The sequence below is a fragment of the Euprymna scolopes genome, chromosome 5 (assembly GCF_053919585.1).
Source record: "Euprymna scolopes isolate OS-2025 chromosome 5, ASM5391958v1, whole genome shotgun sequence".
Classification (NCBI taxonomy): domain Eukaryota; kingdom Metazoa; phylum Mollusca; class Cephalopoda; order Sepiida; family Sepiolidae; genus Euprymna; species Euprymna scolopes.
In genome coordinates, this window is record NC_136486.1 from 176,408,078 (window position 1) to 176,424,645 (window position 16,568).

Here is a 16,568-nt window from a genome sequence, read left to right on the forward strand (position 1 = left end):
TTCAACCCCCCTCCCCACCGCCATTATTATTATTAATATGCGATTTTTTTACAATGGAAAAAGTTTGCACTCCCCTCCACCCTGGAAAGAGTATGTAGGGGTGGGGGAGGTAACATTCCCAAAAAATAATATTTCATTTAATCAAGATAATCTCTCAAAAAGTCGTAAATAATAATAATAAAAAAAAAATAATGACGGGGTGGGGGCAAACCGAACTTTTTCCAAAGTAAAAAAAAAAAAAAAAAAAAAAAAAATCGTAAAATAATAATGGCGGTTGTGTGGGGTGAGGGTGGAGGCTGAAGGATCCAACGTCAAAACGGGGTTATCATAAATTAGTCCAAGAAAAGAGGGATCGATTTACTTGAACGTTGTGTGTGAAATTGAACCCTTTTCCAAATCTTAAAATATTGATTTTTAATTTTTGTATAATCTGGTACCTTGAATAATGACTTTCTGCCAAAATATACAAATATATATGCCACAGCACTTGCATCATTTTTTTGTTTTGAAGTTGATTGATATTATTTATAGATAGTTTATCACTATAGCAAAAGAGATGCAGAGATTTTTTTATTTTATTTTATTTAAAAAAAAAAAAAAAAAAAACTTGTTTGATAGCGTTTTTCAAATAATTTGATAAAGGATCAAACTTTTTAATTTCATTTGAGCCCAAAACAAATTTTATGGAGTCAAAATTGTGGTGAAAGTTAAAAAAAAAATAAATTTGACCTCTGTGATCTCTACCAAATTACTCAGCCAATTTTCGGTCTAAACATTTGAAATTTTACATTTTTTTAAAGTGTATTCAGACATAGGGCAAACTTTTTAATCAGTTTTTGGCTGAAAATTTGGCTACCAAGGGGTCAAAGTTCAAAAGATTTGACCATTACAGTCTCTAGCAAACTATTCAGCCAATTTTTGGTCTAAACATTTGAAAGTTTACATAAAGGGTATTCAGACATGCAGTAAGCTTTTTAATCAGTTTTGGAGCAAAAAGTTGGTTGCCAAGAGGTCGAAGTTGGAAGAGTTAACCTTTACAGATTCTACCAGCTCCTCCGCCAATTTTGAGTCTAAACACTTGAAATTTTAGATGTAGGTTACCTGGACATGAGTAAAACTTTTTAATAAATATATGCATATGCACATAAAGTTATGAACAGGACATAGAGCCCGAGCAAAGCCGAGTTGAACTGCTAGTATATATACAGTGCCGGCAAAAAGAAAGTCTGCACTTATCATTTTTTTCAAAAACTGCAAATTTAAGCTAAATTTAATGTAATTGTTTAAACAACCTATACCTCATTTGATTCGCATTTTATTCCTCTACAATTTTACCTGTTCATATTTGACTTTTAATTGAAATATGATAGTATTCACGTCAATTTAAAAAATAACTTAAAATCGAGAACGCAAAAAGAAACTATATATATATATAGTAGCGCTAAAAAGAAAGTCCGCACTTGCCATTTTTTCCAAAAACGCAAATTAAAGCCAAATTCAATGTAACTGTTTAAACAACCTATACGTCATTTGATTTGCTTTTTATTCTTCTATAATTTTACCTGTTCATATTTGACTTTTAATTAAAATATTCTAGTGTTCACGTCAATTTAATAAATTAACTTCAAATTGAGGAGGCAAAAAGAAAGTTCACAGCAATAAATTCGCTTAAAACCAGCTTAAATTATCGCCCCTAAATCAGTTTAAAATATCCATCAACAGGCAACAAAGCATCTCTAATCGTAATTGTTGTTCCAGGTTATGCAACATAACATTTAGTCCTTATGCCACAACTTAATGATCGTCAGGAGCTCATTAATCTTCACCTTTCTTGTTTATCCAATCGAGAAATCAGCCGCAGATTGAAATGTGATGAAAAAATGGTATAAAAGACTGCAAAAAGCACCAAAACACCGGCAGTGTTCATGATGCCTCTAAATCTGGTCGTACTAGAGTTACTTCTAACAGGGAAGACAATGCTATCAAGGTCCACAGCCTAAAAAACAGATTTGAAATGGCTCCCCAAATCCAACAACAGTGCAATCTTGTTAAAATGTGCTCTCTTTCTACTGCGAAGAACAGATTAAAGGAATTTAATTTGCGAGGATATGTTGCAAGACGTAAGCCAATGATTTCTGTAAAGAATAGGAAGCGCTGTCTGAACTTCATCAGATGCAATGAAGATCATGACGCTTCATGTTGGTTAAAAGTGCTTTTTAGCGACTACAGCAAGTTCAATAGGCTAGGTAGTGATGGTAGGCAGTATCTCCGTCAGAGGAAAGACAAAGAATTTAATTCTAGGTGCTCACTTTCAATGCTGCAAGGTGGTGGAGGTTCAGTTTTGGTGTGGGGCATTATTAGTACCAATGGTGCAGAGCCTGTAGTTCGCTTGCAAGATCGAATTAATTTGACCAAGTACATTAATATGTTGACTGACCATTTTCTTCCCTACTTTGGTCGGAATTTGGATGATAATCCCATTTTCATGCAGGATAATGCTCCCATTCACACAGCTGGCAATGTCAAGAGGGTCCTGGAAGAGCATGATATTCCGTGTTTGGATTGGCCTGCACAATCTCTAGACCTCAATCCTATCAAAAACGTATGGCATTACATCAATCAACAGCTACGCAATGATGAAATTTCAAATTTGGAAGAACTTTGGACAAAAATTAAAGAAAAGTGGGATGCCCTTTCTCTGGAGTATTGCTGCAGTCTAATTCAAGGGATTCCCAAAAGATTGCAGGCTCTCAAATTGCAGAAGGACTATGCTACAAAACATTAACTAGTTCATTGTGTTCCTGTTATATTTGTGTTGCATTAATGTGCTAAAGTTACATTTAAATAACAATTTTCCATTGTGCAGACTTTTTTTGCCTCCTCAATTTGAAGTTATATTTTTAAATTGACGTGAACACTAGAATATTTCAATTAAAAAGTCAAATATGAACAGGTAAAATTAAAGAAGGGTAAAAGGCCTTTCAAATGAAGTATAGTTTGTTTAAACAGTTACATTAAATTTAGCTTAATTTACAGTTTTTGAAAAAAAATATAAGTGCAGACTTTCTTTTTGCCACGTGTGTGTGTGTGTGGGTATATATATATATATATATATATATATATATATATATATAAACTATGATATTGAAATCTCTAACATTCAATTTGGTATCTCTTTTTTTCTCTCGTTCTTTTCTATAAATCTGCCCCCCCAATCTCTATCTCATCTTCCCTCTTTCTCCTTCCCCCTCTCTTCTTTTCCTCTCTCTCTTCTTCTCTATCTCTTCTTTTCCTCTTTCCCCTCTCTCTTTCTTCTTCCCCTCTTCTCTCACTACTTCCCTACCCTCTCCTCCCTATTGTCCCTCTCCTCTCTCTTATTCTTCTGTCCCTCTTTTCTCTCACTTTCCGTTATTTCTCTCTTCCTTTCTTCTCTCATTTTCACTCAATTTCCTTTTTCACTCTTGATATCATTCTTTTGTTTATCTACTTTATGAGTCACTCAATCCTCACTCGGTTGTACTAACATGGCGCAGGTAGCCTGTGTGTGTGTGTGTGTGTGTGTGTGAATGAAAAAAAAGATGTTCTCTTCTCTCCCATCCACACCCCCTATGTACTTATCCTCATAGTAACATAGTTTGAAACTGACTCACACGAACATGCTAGAATCATTCCAAAAGTTACTTTGTGTGTACACATACTGTATGTATTTGTATATGTGTACATGAATACATAGATATATGTATGCGTATATACATGCGAGCATACATTATCCTTGTGTGTTTGTGTGCATGTATTTGTGCATATTCTTGCATATATAGGTCTACATATGATCCTCACAGATACACACGTTTAGATATACAGGCTTATGTATACATATACATAATGTGCTGTTATCATGCATATATATATATATATGTGTGTGTGTGTGTGTATATATATGTATGATGTTTGGCTCAATAGTCATCTGAATTTTCACAAATGTATATGTAAGTCTTTAGACCAAACAAGAAACAATTGTATGTTTTATCGTTTTTTCCTCTGATTATATATAATTTTATTATTTATATATTAGATAATTATTGATTTATTTAGGATACCTCTTTGAACATTTCGTTTAAATCCAGAATTCCATGTCAACTTTTGCTTTTTGTTATCTTCACAAGGACCCATGGCATAATGGATAAAGTACTTGGTAAAATTTAGTTCTGCCACTCTTCTGGAGGTTAGGGGTTCAATCTTTCGTGTGGACAACATGAAGAATGCACTTGCATATTACTTAAGCCGTCTACCCAGTCGGAGTTAATAGAACAGGAGCATGTTACCTCTGTGAAGGGTTCCGTTGTAAATTTTGTGCAGATTCCTATGTTTACCAAAATACATCTGAAGAAAATCGGAGGTTACATGAACCAAAACGATGTGCGAATGACATCCAAGATGAAAAATTAGTCCGAATAATCTGAATTTTGTTTTTTAATCTCACAGAAAAACTGATGTGAATATTGTGTTTATTTGCTTCCCCATGAGAGTAAATTAAACAACATGAGCTCATTTTTTAATGGGGGGGGGGGGCACTCTGGCAGGGTCCAAATAAATAGTAATTTTCTGATATGAAGTGTTTCTCTCACATTGACCAAACCTAATTGACTTCAAAACGTTCCAGCCCGGAAGGCCAGATGGATCAAATTGTAAATATTTCATCAATTTTATGGGACGAAGAAATAAGAAAGGACTTGATAGAGAGTGTGGTAAATAAAGAACTGCTTAGAAAAGTTTGGCAGTCAATTTTTAAAAGCATGCATGGCAGCATGTAAAGTGAACATTAAACCGATGATGAAATTGAATCGAACTTGTATAAAGAGCGTTCAGTATTAGGTCAATGGATACTGCAATTGTTTTGAGTTGACTTTTGGTCATCTAATGAGAACTGATATATCAATGTGATTACGCCGTTTACTTTGGTTTGTTTTTAACTTTTAAATAATTCATGAATAGTCAAAAGTTGCAAAGAATGAATTGATGACATTTTAGCACATTTTTAGGAATTAAAATAAATATTTTTCTTTGTTAAATATAACATCTTACATTTAACACTGAAATCCTCAAATCTTTGGAAACTCAACAAATAATGGCACATTTATTGATGAAAGTACAGAATAGTTAACAAAGACCTCTCCTCCATCATCATAATAAGAATAGTTTTTTTCTAAATAATGTTATTTTGAAACGCATTTTTAATATGGAGGGAGTGAGGATTTGTTAACTATTCTGTACTTTAAACGATTTGGTTAACAACAATTTCGCTGTCATTTTCTTTGACTTCAGAGATATATTCTGCCCTGCTCCTCATGCACAAATGCTTATTTGACAAAATTATAAAAGAAAATTTTTAATGTTTAACTAACTCAGAAGTTGAAATTGAACTCCTTGGGGACCTCAAACATAGAGAAGCATTTAGTTTGTTTTTACATTTGGTCTCTTGTCCAATCACGTTCATGGTTGGTCCATTACTAGAATTGTGTGTCTGTAGACATATATATCTGTGTGTGTGTGAAGACAATAACTATAAATACAAATTCTTTAAAACATTACTCATTGCTTGTTCACTGACGCATGCAATACGTGCGGAGAGAGAGACATGAAAGAAATGTGATTGTTTGCTGAGAATAAAAATGACCTTTAATGACTTTCATCATGAAGTTAATTGATGTCGGCATCAAAATAACCGAATTCTTCGACTTCATCTGAACTGATTGATTTGCTAAAAACAATAACAAAAGGTGGTTTCTGATTTGAGATTTGTGACAAAATGGAGAGAAAATGTAAAACTTTGGATGTTTGCAAACTTATTTGATGAAGAATCGAAAAATTTGTATCACATTTTTTGAACTAGTCTCCTCATCTTGACTGCCATTTTCACAACGTTTCACTCCATGTAACTTCCGACCTTTTTAGGTGAGTCTTTCTGTGAAACTCTGGAATCTGTCTGTGAAACTCTGGAATCTTTCTGTCGAACTCTGGAATCTTTCTGTGAAACTCTGGAATCTTTCTGTGAAACTCTGGAATCTCTCTGTCGAACTCTGGAATCTTTCTGTCGAACTCTGGAATCTTTCTGTCGAACTCTGGAATCTTTCTGTCGAACTCTGGAATCTTTCTGTCGAACTCTGGAATCTTTCTGTCGAACTCTGGAATCTTTCTGTCGAACTCAGGAATCTTTCTGTCGAACTCTGGAATCTTTCTGTCGAACTCTGGACTCTTTCTGTCGAACTCGTGGAATCTGCAGGATTGAATCTTAAAATTGAAAGTCTGCTATGGCTTATAAAGTATGGAGGGAAATGGGAAACCATCTACCATTATGTGACGAAGTAAAAATTATGAACAGAGAAGAATGATGGAGAGTAAGACGACTCAAAAAATCCAAATTATACGAATAACCAATCCTTATCTCAAAAATTCCAAATCGTAACCGAGAAATAGATATATTTTTTATTGGTTGATTGTTGCACGGTTAATTTATGCTAAAACCGTTTAAATATGATTGGTTTATTAATGATTTTTTTTGTAGTCATATGATATACAATTCATCAAGATAAGAGATTTGAACCCACAGAACTATCTTGGGTCAGGAAGTTATTTAGATATTTGTAACCACTTCTATTGTTTTCCCCCAAAACTTTATATGTAGAATTTAAATTTCATTAGAGTAGAATGTATGTGAAGTTTTTGGTGGGTAACCTTTCTATAGGGTTCACACAAATCACACAGTTTGAATCTTATAATATTTTTAACAGAAGTACAATTTAACGAAAAGCTTTAATATTTTTAACAGGAGTACGATTTAACGAAATATGAGTTGTTATATATTGTTAGATGTACGCAGCAAGATATAAAACAAAAAATTACCTTAGAAGCAGCAGCAGCAGCAGGAGGTTTGGCGCTCCCATGCATTAACGTAGTTTCACCTTATTTGATCTCTGTCAATTTCCAATGCCACAAAATATTTTATCTCTAATTTGAATAATTTTTTTTTTTTTTTTTTGACGTTTAGTTTTTGTAAGTGTTCAACTGAGTCATTCTATTTCTGGTGTCATTCTGATTAGCACAAGCTGATCAGGGTCAGTTGTCAGTTTGTCCATTTCATAGTGTCTACCATGCATCGATAGATTGCATATAACAACAAGGACACTTTCACTAATATTCTTGGGAAATGTGTCAGTCAATCTCTACTTCATTCAGCTATTGATGAGATAGTAGGGCAAACTAAACTCTGAAGCCTTAGTAGGACAAAAGCCTAGTACTAAAACAACTTAGAAATAACACTTAGAACCATCTAGGTTTCTTATTGTGACAATTAGGGCAAATTTTATTCATTAAAACTCCCTACATGAGAACTTAACTGCAAAATTAAGTTTTCTATATCCATAACTTTAGTTGTATAATCTGCTTTCCCACACTTTTTTTACTAATATTTTCTTTTCATAAATTAGAATTATTTTATTGTTAGAAAGTTTCAAAGTAAAAGAGATCTGAGTGCCTCGTTATGAAACTATCTGCAGATCAGTGTTTTAACTTGAAAAAAAAAATGGCTGATATCCAACGTTTTTTTAATATTAGTCATAAGCAATGTAAGCCTAATTTTATTCTTTTTATCATTATTCCAACTAATAAAAGAGTGATTCTGAGAATATAATGAAAAAAGCGAAACAAAAGAAATCTTGATAGAATAAAGTCAGATTATTTCTTTTTTGTCCTCCACTTTCAGATGATCTCTTTTTCTAAAAAAAAAAAAAAAAAAAAAAGGATTTAAAGATTATCCGTTATTTTAATCTAGAACTTAGTGCTAATCAACGAAAAGTAATATTTAGGTTTATCAAAAGTATTTTCTATATCTATTTACTAGTTGAATTTCCCATCAGAATGTTGAAGAATCAATCGAGTGCTTCGAAAAGAATGATGGGACTCAAATATTTTAATCCCTGAAAATTCAGCAGACGTGTATTAGAAGCCATTAAAATAAGTAATCTGGGTCAAATATTTTGGTGTGTAAGAGCCTAGATCAAATATTCTGGAATTGTAGTTGTCTCGCCCGGCTGGATATTCTGGAATTGTAAGAATCAGTCAAACCTTATATTTTCCAATTTCCTAACTGTGCTCTAAACATTTATTTTTCAAAATATGTTTTTTGTTGAGAAAGATTCTACGACCTTTACAGCTATGCTATTGACATACCAGATATTTTCAGATCATCACAGTTAAACAGCATTTGTCTTGGTTAGTAGTTAGATGGACGACAATTTGGGAATAACAGATCCTACAAGCAAATACTACACACAGGTGTATGAACGGATAGTAACCTTTGTGTGAAATAGAACCGCGAACAGACTATTGTTCTGTCACAAAGTTGGTTCAGGTCACTCTAAGCCTAACTCACTATTCCTATGAGTTGGGTTAAGGTTAGAAAGTTTTAATTTCCTATAATCTTGTACATTTCTCCAACTCTCCTGAAGATTAATCCAGTTTAATAATCCTCAACCAGCAGTGATGATGATATATATCTACATTCTCAATTATTTTAGTTTAAAAATTTTTTTTAATCATTCTTTCTTACGCAGTTATTTTCTTCATTCTTTGTCTTTTGTATAATTTTTTTTCTTTTTTTGTGGACTGTTATCCTCATCTTCATCGTTGTTGTTGTTGTTGTTTCCACATGTTTTGGCCAATTCATCCTCTGGCCTTCTTCAGGTGGTTAACTGTGATGAGATAGGAATGCTGAATCTCGTAACTGTATCCTCAGTAATTACTGCCTTTCCATAGTTGTTGTTGTCTCATGTTTTTGGTCAACAAATCTTGTGGCCTGCTTTGGATAGGATTGAAATCACTATCTGCAGACAATGCTCGACGGGAATGGTAAATAAAATAAAATTAAAAATTCCTTATCTATTTACAAAAAAAAAAAAATAAATAAATAAAACGGCATTCTTCTTAAATTAGCGATATTACTTTTCTACCAATTATCACAAATTGTTTTAAAAATCAAAAAAAAAAAAAAAAATTTTTCTTTTAATTTTTCAGGTGGCTATTTGGTTTTCCAAGCGATGCATCCGTCTCTTTGTGAGAGTAAATCTAACAAGTGTACTTCCCTAACATCTCTGTCGCAGCCATGCCTGCCGATCAGTAACGTAGGACCAACGAGGATTCTTCATTTTCTATACTTAGGTTCACAGAGGGATGCTATGTCCCAAGATATTATACAGGTAAGACTTTTGTACTCATCTGAAATAATTAGCATTTATTTTTCTATTCATTTAACATTACAACTTTTAATTTGATTGGATTTTAATTGAGTTTGATTCAATTTTGATTGGTTTGGATTCAATTTTAATCAGTTTTTACATTATTTATATAAGATTTTAAGTATTCTAAGTAATATACAGCAAAATCGTTATCAACTGACTAGGGTTCAATTCCTGTCAAATCTGCTACATTTGCTAATAAAAGGTATGAACCCCCATTTAAATCTATATTTTAAGTGTCTAAATTTACACCATAATTTTGTTGAATTTTGAGGAAATAATTTTGCTTTGCAATTGTGTCATATTTTTAATGCTTTTTTCTCTCTTCGTTTTTATTGTTTTCTGTAGGTTAATGGCATATCTTATATTCTGAATGTCACGACAACTTGTAAGCAACCTTCATTTATACAAGAGAATCACTTCCTCCGCATTCCAATAAACGATAACTACTTTGATAAGATGCTGCCATACTTCCATGATGCATTCCAGTTTCTTGGTAAGAAAAATTTCCTTCTCTGCATCTTTTTTATTTCCATTTATTCTAAAGGTATTCAAGACACAAATTTTAAAAACTCAAATTCAGTTTTCAAAATTCCATAAGTTATTCAAGAAATAAAAAAAATATCCACTCTCAATTGTAAGATTAAAAAGTTCTCTCTTCTGGTCAAGATTTTTCAATTCAGTTTGTCGAATAAACAATGAATTTCAAATCATCTGATTTCAAATCCAATTGAATTTAATTTTATAAATGCTGCCAATACTATATTCTTTGGCTTTCTGGCTAGGAAAAAAGTGTAGTATCTGTTTTGATGCTACACTAAGTCTATTCAGTTTTCAATCGGTGAAGAAGTTTTTTTTGATTGATGAAATTTAAAATTTCTGTTCCAATCCAGAGTGCACCTTTTAGAAAGCTGGATTAAAAACTGACCATGGATATAACTTTGCTCTTGCGAGGAAGCAAGTGAATAGAAACGATATCAGACAATATAATGATATCAGACAATATAATAAAACGATATCACACAATATAGTAAAACGATATCACACAATATAGTAAAACGATATCAGACAATATAATAAAAGGATATCAGACAATATAATAAAAGGATATCAGACAATATAATAAAAGGATATCAGACAATATAATAAAAGGATATCAGACAATATAGTAAAACGATATCACACAATATAGTAAAACGATATCAGACAATATGATAAAACGATATCAGACAATATGATAAAAGGATATCAGACAATATGATAAAAGGATATCAGACAATATAATAAAAGGATATCAGACAATATAATAAAAGGATATCAGACAATATAATAAAAGGATATCAGACAATATAATAAAAGGATATCAGACAATATAATAAAAGGATATCAGACAATATAATAAAAGGATATCAGACAATATAATAGAAGGATATCAGACAATATAATAGAAGGATATCAGACAATATAATAGAAGGATATCAGACAATATAATAGAAGGATATCAGACAATATAATAAAAGGATATCAGACAATATAATAGAAGGATATCAGACAATATAATAGAAGGATATCAGACAATATAATAGAAGGATATCAGACAATATAATAAAAGGATATCAGACAATATAGTAAAACGATATCACACAATATAGTAAAACGATATCAGACAATATGATAAAAGGATATCAGACAATATGATAAAAGGATATCAGACAATATAATAAAAGCATATCAGACAATATAATAAAAGGATATCAGACAATATAATAGAAGGATATCAGACAATATAATAGAAGGATATCAGACAATATAATAGAAGGATATCAGACAATATAATAGAAGGATATCAGACAATATAATAGAAGGATATCAGACAATATAATAGAAGGATATCAGACAATATAATAGAAGGATATCAGACAATATAATAGAAGGATATCAGACAATATAATAGAAGGATATCAGACAATATAATAGAAGGATATCAGACAATATAATAGAAGGATATCAGACAATATAATAGAAGGATATCAGACAATATAATAGAAGGATATCAGACAATATAATAAAAGGATATCAGACAATATGATAAAACGATATCAGACAATATGATAAAAGGATATCAGACAATATAATAAAAGGATATCAGACAATATAATAAAAGGATATCAGACAATATAATAGAAGGATATCAGACAATATAATAGAAGGATATCAGACAATATAATAGAAGGATATCAGACAATATAATAGAAGGATATCAGACAATATAATAGAAGGATATCAGACAATATAATAGAAGGATATCAGACAATATAATAGAAGGATATCAGACAATATAATAAAAGGATATCAGACAATATGATAAAACGATATCAGACAATATGATAAAAGGATATCAGACAATATAATAGAAGGATATCAGACAATATAATAGAAGGATATCAGACAATATAATAGAAGGATATCAGACAATATAATAGAAGGATATCAGACAATATAATAGAAGGATATCAGACAATATAATAGAAGGATATCAGACAATATAATAGAAGGATATCAGACAATATAATAGAAGGATATCAGACAATATAATAGAAGGATATCAGACAATATAATAAAAGGATATCAGACAATATAATAAAATGATATTGGACAAAATAATATAATACAATATGATAAAAGGATATTGGACAAAATAATATCAGACAAAATAATAAACTGAAATATTATAGTTGGATGATTACTTGGATATTATTCTGATTTATGGTAATTTAAAAAAAATAATGCAAACAATCGTACGTGATACAAATCAAGTTTAATTATGACAATGTAAATAAGTTTGAATGAATAGTAATTTTTTGTGAAAAATTAAAGTTCGCCCACATTGACATTTTAGTTCAGGCATTCATTTTTATACCAAAAATAACATGTCATTTAATAATGATTAGCTGCACATGATTTGCACTGAAATCGGTTTCAGTATGAATTCATTGCTCCCAAAATGACTTTTATTTAATTAAAATCAGATCTTATTGTAAAAATGGAAACTGTAAAAAAATTTCTGTGATAAAATATGGACAAAATGGATCAACTATAGAGAAAAATATGGCTGATAGCTCCTTACATCAAGTGATTTCATGCCTTGTCTGGAGCGATTTCAATTAAAAAACTGTTTTCAAGTTAGGCAAGTATACGGACGTATAATTGTTATATAATAGGTTTTTAATTTTTCTTTTTATCCAAATAATGTGTCTCTTTCCCCTTTCTTTCTCAATATATATGTAGTTTGTGTGGTTTTTGTTGTTGATTCTTTAAATGATATTAAGGTTAACGTCTCTGCCTCGGAGATCTGGTGTTTTTTTTTTTTTAGGAAGTTGCCCATTTTTTATTTAGACATTTTTTATTTATTTATTATTTTAAAAAACAGTAATCTATGAACACATGTTTTTCGGAGCCCTACTCCTCTTCATATAGTTTGTGGATATATCTATGGAAGCTTCTAAGTTTAGGAAGAACACGGACAGCTTCCTGTTATATAATGTTTTTAATTCGATTTTCTTTTTTTTTCTATTTCACAGATAAAGTGCGAGAATCTAACGGCTGTGTACTTATCCATTGCTTAGCCGGAATTTCTCGCTCACCCACACTGGCAATAGCTTACGTTATGCGACATTTAAGAATGTCCTCGGATGATGCATACAGGTGAGTAACATTGTCTGTCATCTCTCCACGTCCAAGCAAGCATACGTCAATGCAGAACCATTTTGACAAAACAGTAAAATCACAGATTCTGTTTATTTTTTTCACTGTCTATGAATAAGTTTGTGAAGACAGAATGTAAAAACTGAAATGCAAGTTAATATCAGACATTCACTTTGTATGAAAGTCGGTGCTTGTGTAGTATGAAATTTTGTGTACTATGATGAGATTTCAAAGAAATGTTTTTTAAGTAAGAATATTATTACATACTTTACATGTCAGGTTGAAATTAGTAAAAATTCAAAAAATTACAAAAATGTTTGAATAAAAGATCTGCTAGAACTATTTTTTTACAAAAGAAAAAACCCCAGATATTAGCAGCCTGCCATTTTCTATTTTGAAATGACAAATTTGTCAGAATCGTAGATTGCACTTACCTCCCCTGGCTTTACAAAACTCTTCCACAGTAAAACAATAAAACTCTATAATTTGGTTGGTTGGTTGTTTTTGTTTTCCGGCATATCGACCTTTTTCAGGTTATTTAATGCCGAATCTAGTTATTTTGAGGAACGATTTTTAATGGAGTATATTTTTTTTTAAAGTCTGATTCTATTTAACCCATAGTTGGGACCCTAACAGGTACTACCACTCCGGGTCAGAGTGGACCTGGGAGCAATGGCAATTAAAGGGTGGCTCCACACTCCCCAAAGCCCGAAAGGTGGAGCCTCACCATCGGATATAGTTTTAGGTCATATCCAGGACCTCTATAATTTGGTAAATTTTATTTTATGTGTAATTATTTTTCTACTTGAGATCTTTTTTTTGTAATTTAAAATTTTTTTACTAATTTTCTACATGACCTATGTCGTAATTTTATCTTAAGCACATTCATTTGAACTTCTTATTTATGTTTCATGTCAAAATTAGTAAACATTTTTTAAAATTACACAAAATGATTGAGGAGAAAAAAAATTACAAAAATAAAATTTATCAAATTATAAATCTTTATTCTATTGGTTAATGTTGAAAACTTAAAATCCAGGGGAGGTAACTACAGTTGTAGATTTTGACGAAGTAATAATTCGAAATAGAAAATGGTGGATTATTAAGATCTATATTTTTTTCTTTTTTTTTTTTTTGTAAAAGAAAAAAGTTCGAGCAAATCTTCTTGATCATATTTTGCAATTAAATTTTTTTTTAAATTCGACACGTAACTATTTAATAGTGTTTTTACATAAAATACATTTCAAATTTCCTTATACTGCACAAGTCTAACATCATAATCTCAGTAGAATGCTTACTTGGTGCAAAAGTTATGCAACAAAATGTTATGATGCAAAACAAAGTTGCAGTGTCTTGCATTTTTGTCTGATGTCTGTTTTTGTATCCTTTTTGTTCCTTCAAAATGCTTCTACAGAATGAACAGTTGATGAAATCAATTTGTTGCATCTCGTATGGCTTTACTTACCTGCCCTTTTTATCCCCCTCACTCTGTTTTACACTCTTTCTTCTCCATCCGACTCTACCTTTTGTCTCTTATAAAGTTTACACTAGGAAGTCATCACTTATCAAGGCCTAGAAGCTACTCGATAAGGTTTAATGAGGTCACGGTAGTCATCGGGTCAACAGCATAGTAATTGCTAGTATGGAAATTGGGTATAACTTGATTAGTTAAGGGGATGGCTCAACAGGAACTTGTTTACATTAGACTTGAAGAGAACCATGTTGTAATCAGCTGAAAAGCAGGCCAGTAGAACAGAGTTCCACGGGTAGGCAGTTCTAGGAAAGAAGCTTTGTTCATGGAATTTGCATTTAGATTTAGGCACAGATAGAGATTGGGGGAAATTGTTGATAGTGGTTGTAGCTAGATGAGTGTGTTTTGTAAAAGTTTTGCAAGGGGGACCATAGATTGAAATTAAGACAAGCACTTGTCATGAAAATGAAGATAGAGCAGAGATAGGCTCATAGTGTCTCTTCTATTGGAAAGAGGTTGCAGAAAAGAGAAAAGGGCAGTTTAGGATGCTCCAAGCAGCTTCTACCCAGATGTGACAACAGTACTCCAACCTCTTATAAAGTCTCATTTTCTGCTTTGCATTCTTTTTAAATTACTTTTTGGTAATTTTATTTATTTTTTAAATTTAAAATATGTTTATGTGTTCCAAAAACGGGAGATCAGACATTTTTAACATTTCATCCTTTTTTTTTTTTTTTTTTTTTTTTTAAACAAACTTTATCTATTTTCTATCCTTCCCAAATCCAGTATAGGTCTAAAACTTATACCAATTTTAAATTACTGTATTATATTGCCATTTAATTTACATACAGGAGAACATTAAGAGTAGTTGAATTATAAGTGTAAAAGGAGGGGGGGGAGAAATATGTAAATGAGAAGTGGATGGCTTGTTTAGTTTATTATAAATTATTATAAGTTATTGTTAATTAGAACAATTAAAACAATTTATTTTCAAATCAAGCGGAATTATGGTATATTTTAAGATTTTTTGTTATGTAGAAATTGTCATTTGAAAATCATCATAAATGTCATCCGATTGGGAAATGACGTAAAAAAAAAACCAAAAAAAAACCCAGCTAAAATAATACGTCCAATAGAATATCATCAAAATATCCAGTTTACATTGTGCTTGAAGGAAATAAATTTACAAATAAGTAGATAAAGTTACTAGCCATTAAAAGAAAACAAATATTGCTTCCAGGCCAGTGAAAATAGTTCCAATGTAAACAGTTTAAAGAGAAAATGAAAATTCTAAAATGGAATTGACAAAGAAAAACGAAAATCAGTTAAAAATAATTCTGGAAATGAGGCAGGGTGAGAATCAGAACGTGAAGGGAGAAGAGAAAAAATGAAGAGGAAAATAATTTAGTTGGATCAAGCAAGCAGCCAACATTTAAAAATTCAAATTGACCATCAAAAAAAACCTTGGTTGTAATAAAGCAATTAAAAGTAAAGTAAGTATATATATATATATATATATATATCTTGGCTGTACTTTGCAAACGAAGATTCTATGGAAGGAGTTGTCCACATCTACTGCAGGCATGCTTGTGGCTGATGAGCCTGATGTGGGACAAGCATGTTTGACTGCAGTCAAAAGTCACGTCAGGTGTGGCTGCTGAGGCTTCCTGAATCTTCCTTCTGCAGTGCTTCTCCTGCAGATTCTGTGTGGGAGATCTCAAAGGAGGTGACAGCCTAGTGAACAGTATATTGCCAGGTATCACGGTCAGCAGCGAGAGCAGACCACTGGAGGTAGTCAATGTGACAGTCACCGAGAGACTTCTTCAGAGAGTCTTTACATCTTTTATTTGGTGCCCCTCTGACCTATATATAAGAATAACAGTAGAGCAACATTCCAAGTTTCATATATTTATTTTTCTTACCAAACAGTTCTTTAAGTATATCAAAGCCTCATTAATCTGTAAAAAAAAAATGTACAGAAGTATTGATATGTTGAAAGAACTGTTTGATAAGAAATATAAATATCTGAATCTTGGAATGTAACTAACCTGTTATTCTTTTAGTTATGCTCTATTGTTATATTTAACAAATATTGAGCTTCT

At 31.6% G+C, this 16,568-nt stretch overlaps 1 protein-coding gene across 11 annotated transcripts in view; it reads left to right on the top strand.

Moving 5' to 3' along the window:
• LOC145277048 (uncharacterized) overlaps positions 1-16,568 on the top strand; it is a 337,642-nt gene that overhangs the window by 275,196 nt on the left and 45,878 nt on the right. For all 11 annotated transcript variants that reach the window (XM_080128695.1, XM_080128698.1, XM_080128691.1 and 8 more), the window contains 3 exons: positions 9,070-9,251; positions 9,639-9,786; positions 12,872-12,995. In XM_080128695.1, coding sequence (XP_079984821.1) covers positions 9,070-9,251; positions 9,639-9,786; positions 12,872-12,995 — 454 coding nt within the window. The remainder of the gene's footprint in view (positions 1-9,069; positions 9,252-9,638; positions 9,787-12,871; positions 12,996-16,568) is intronic.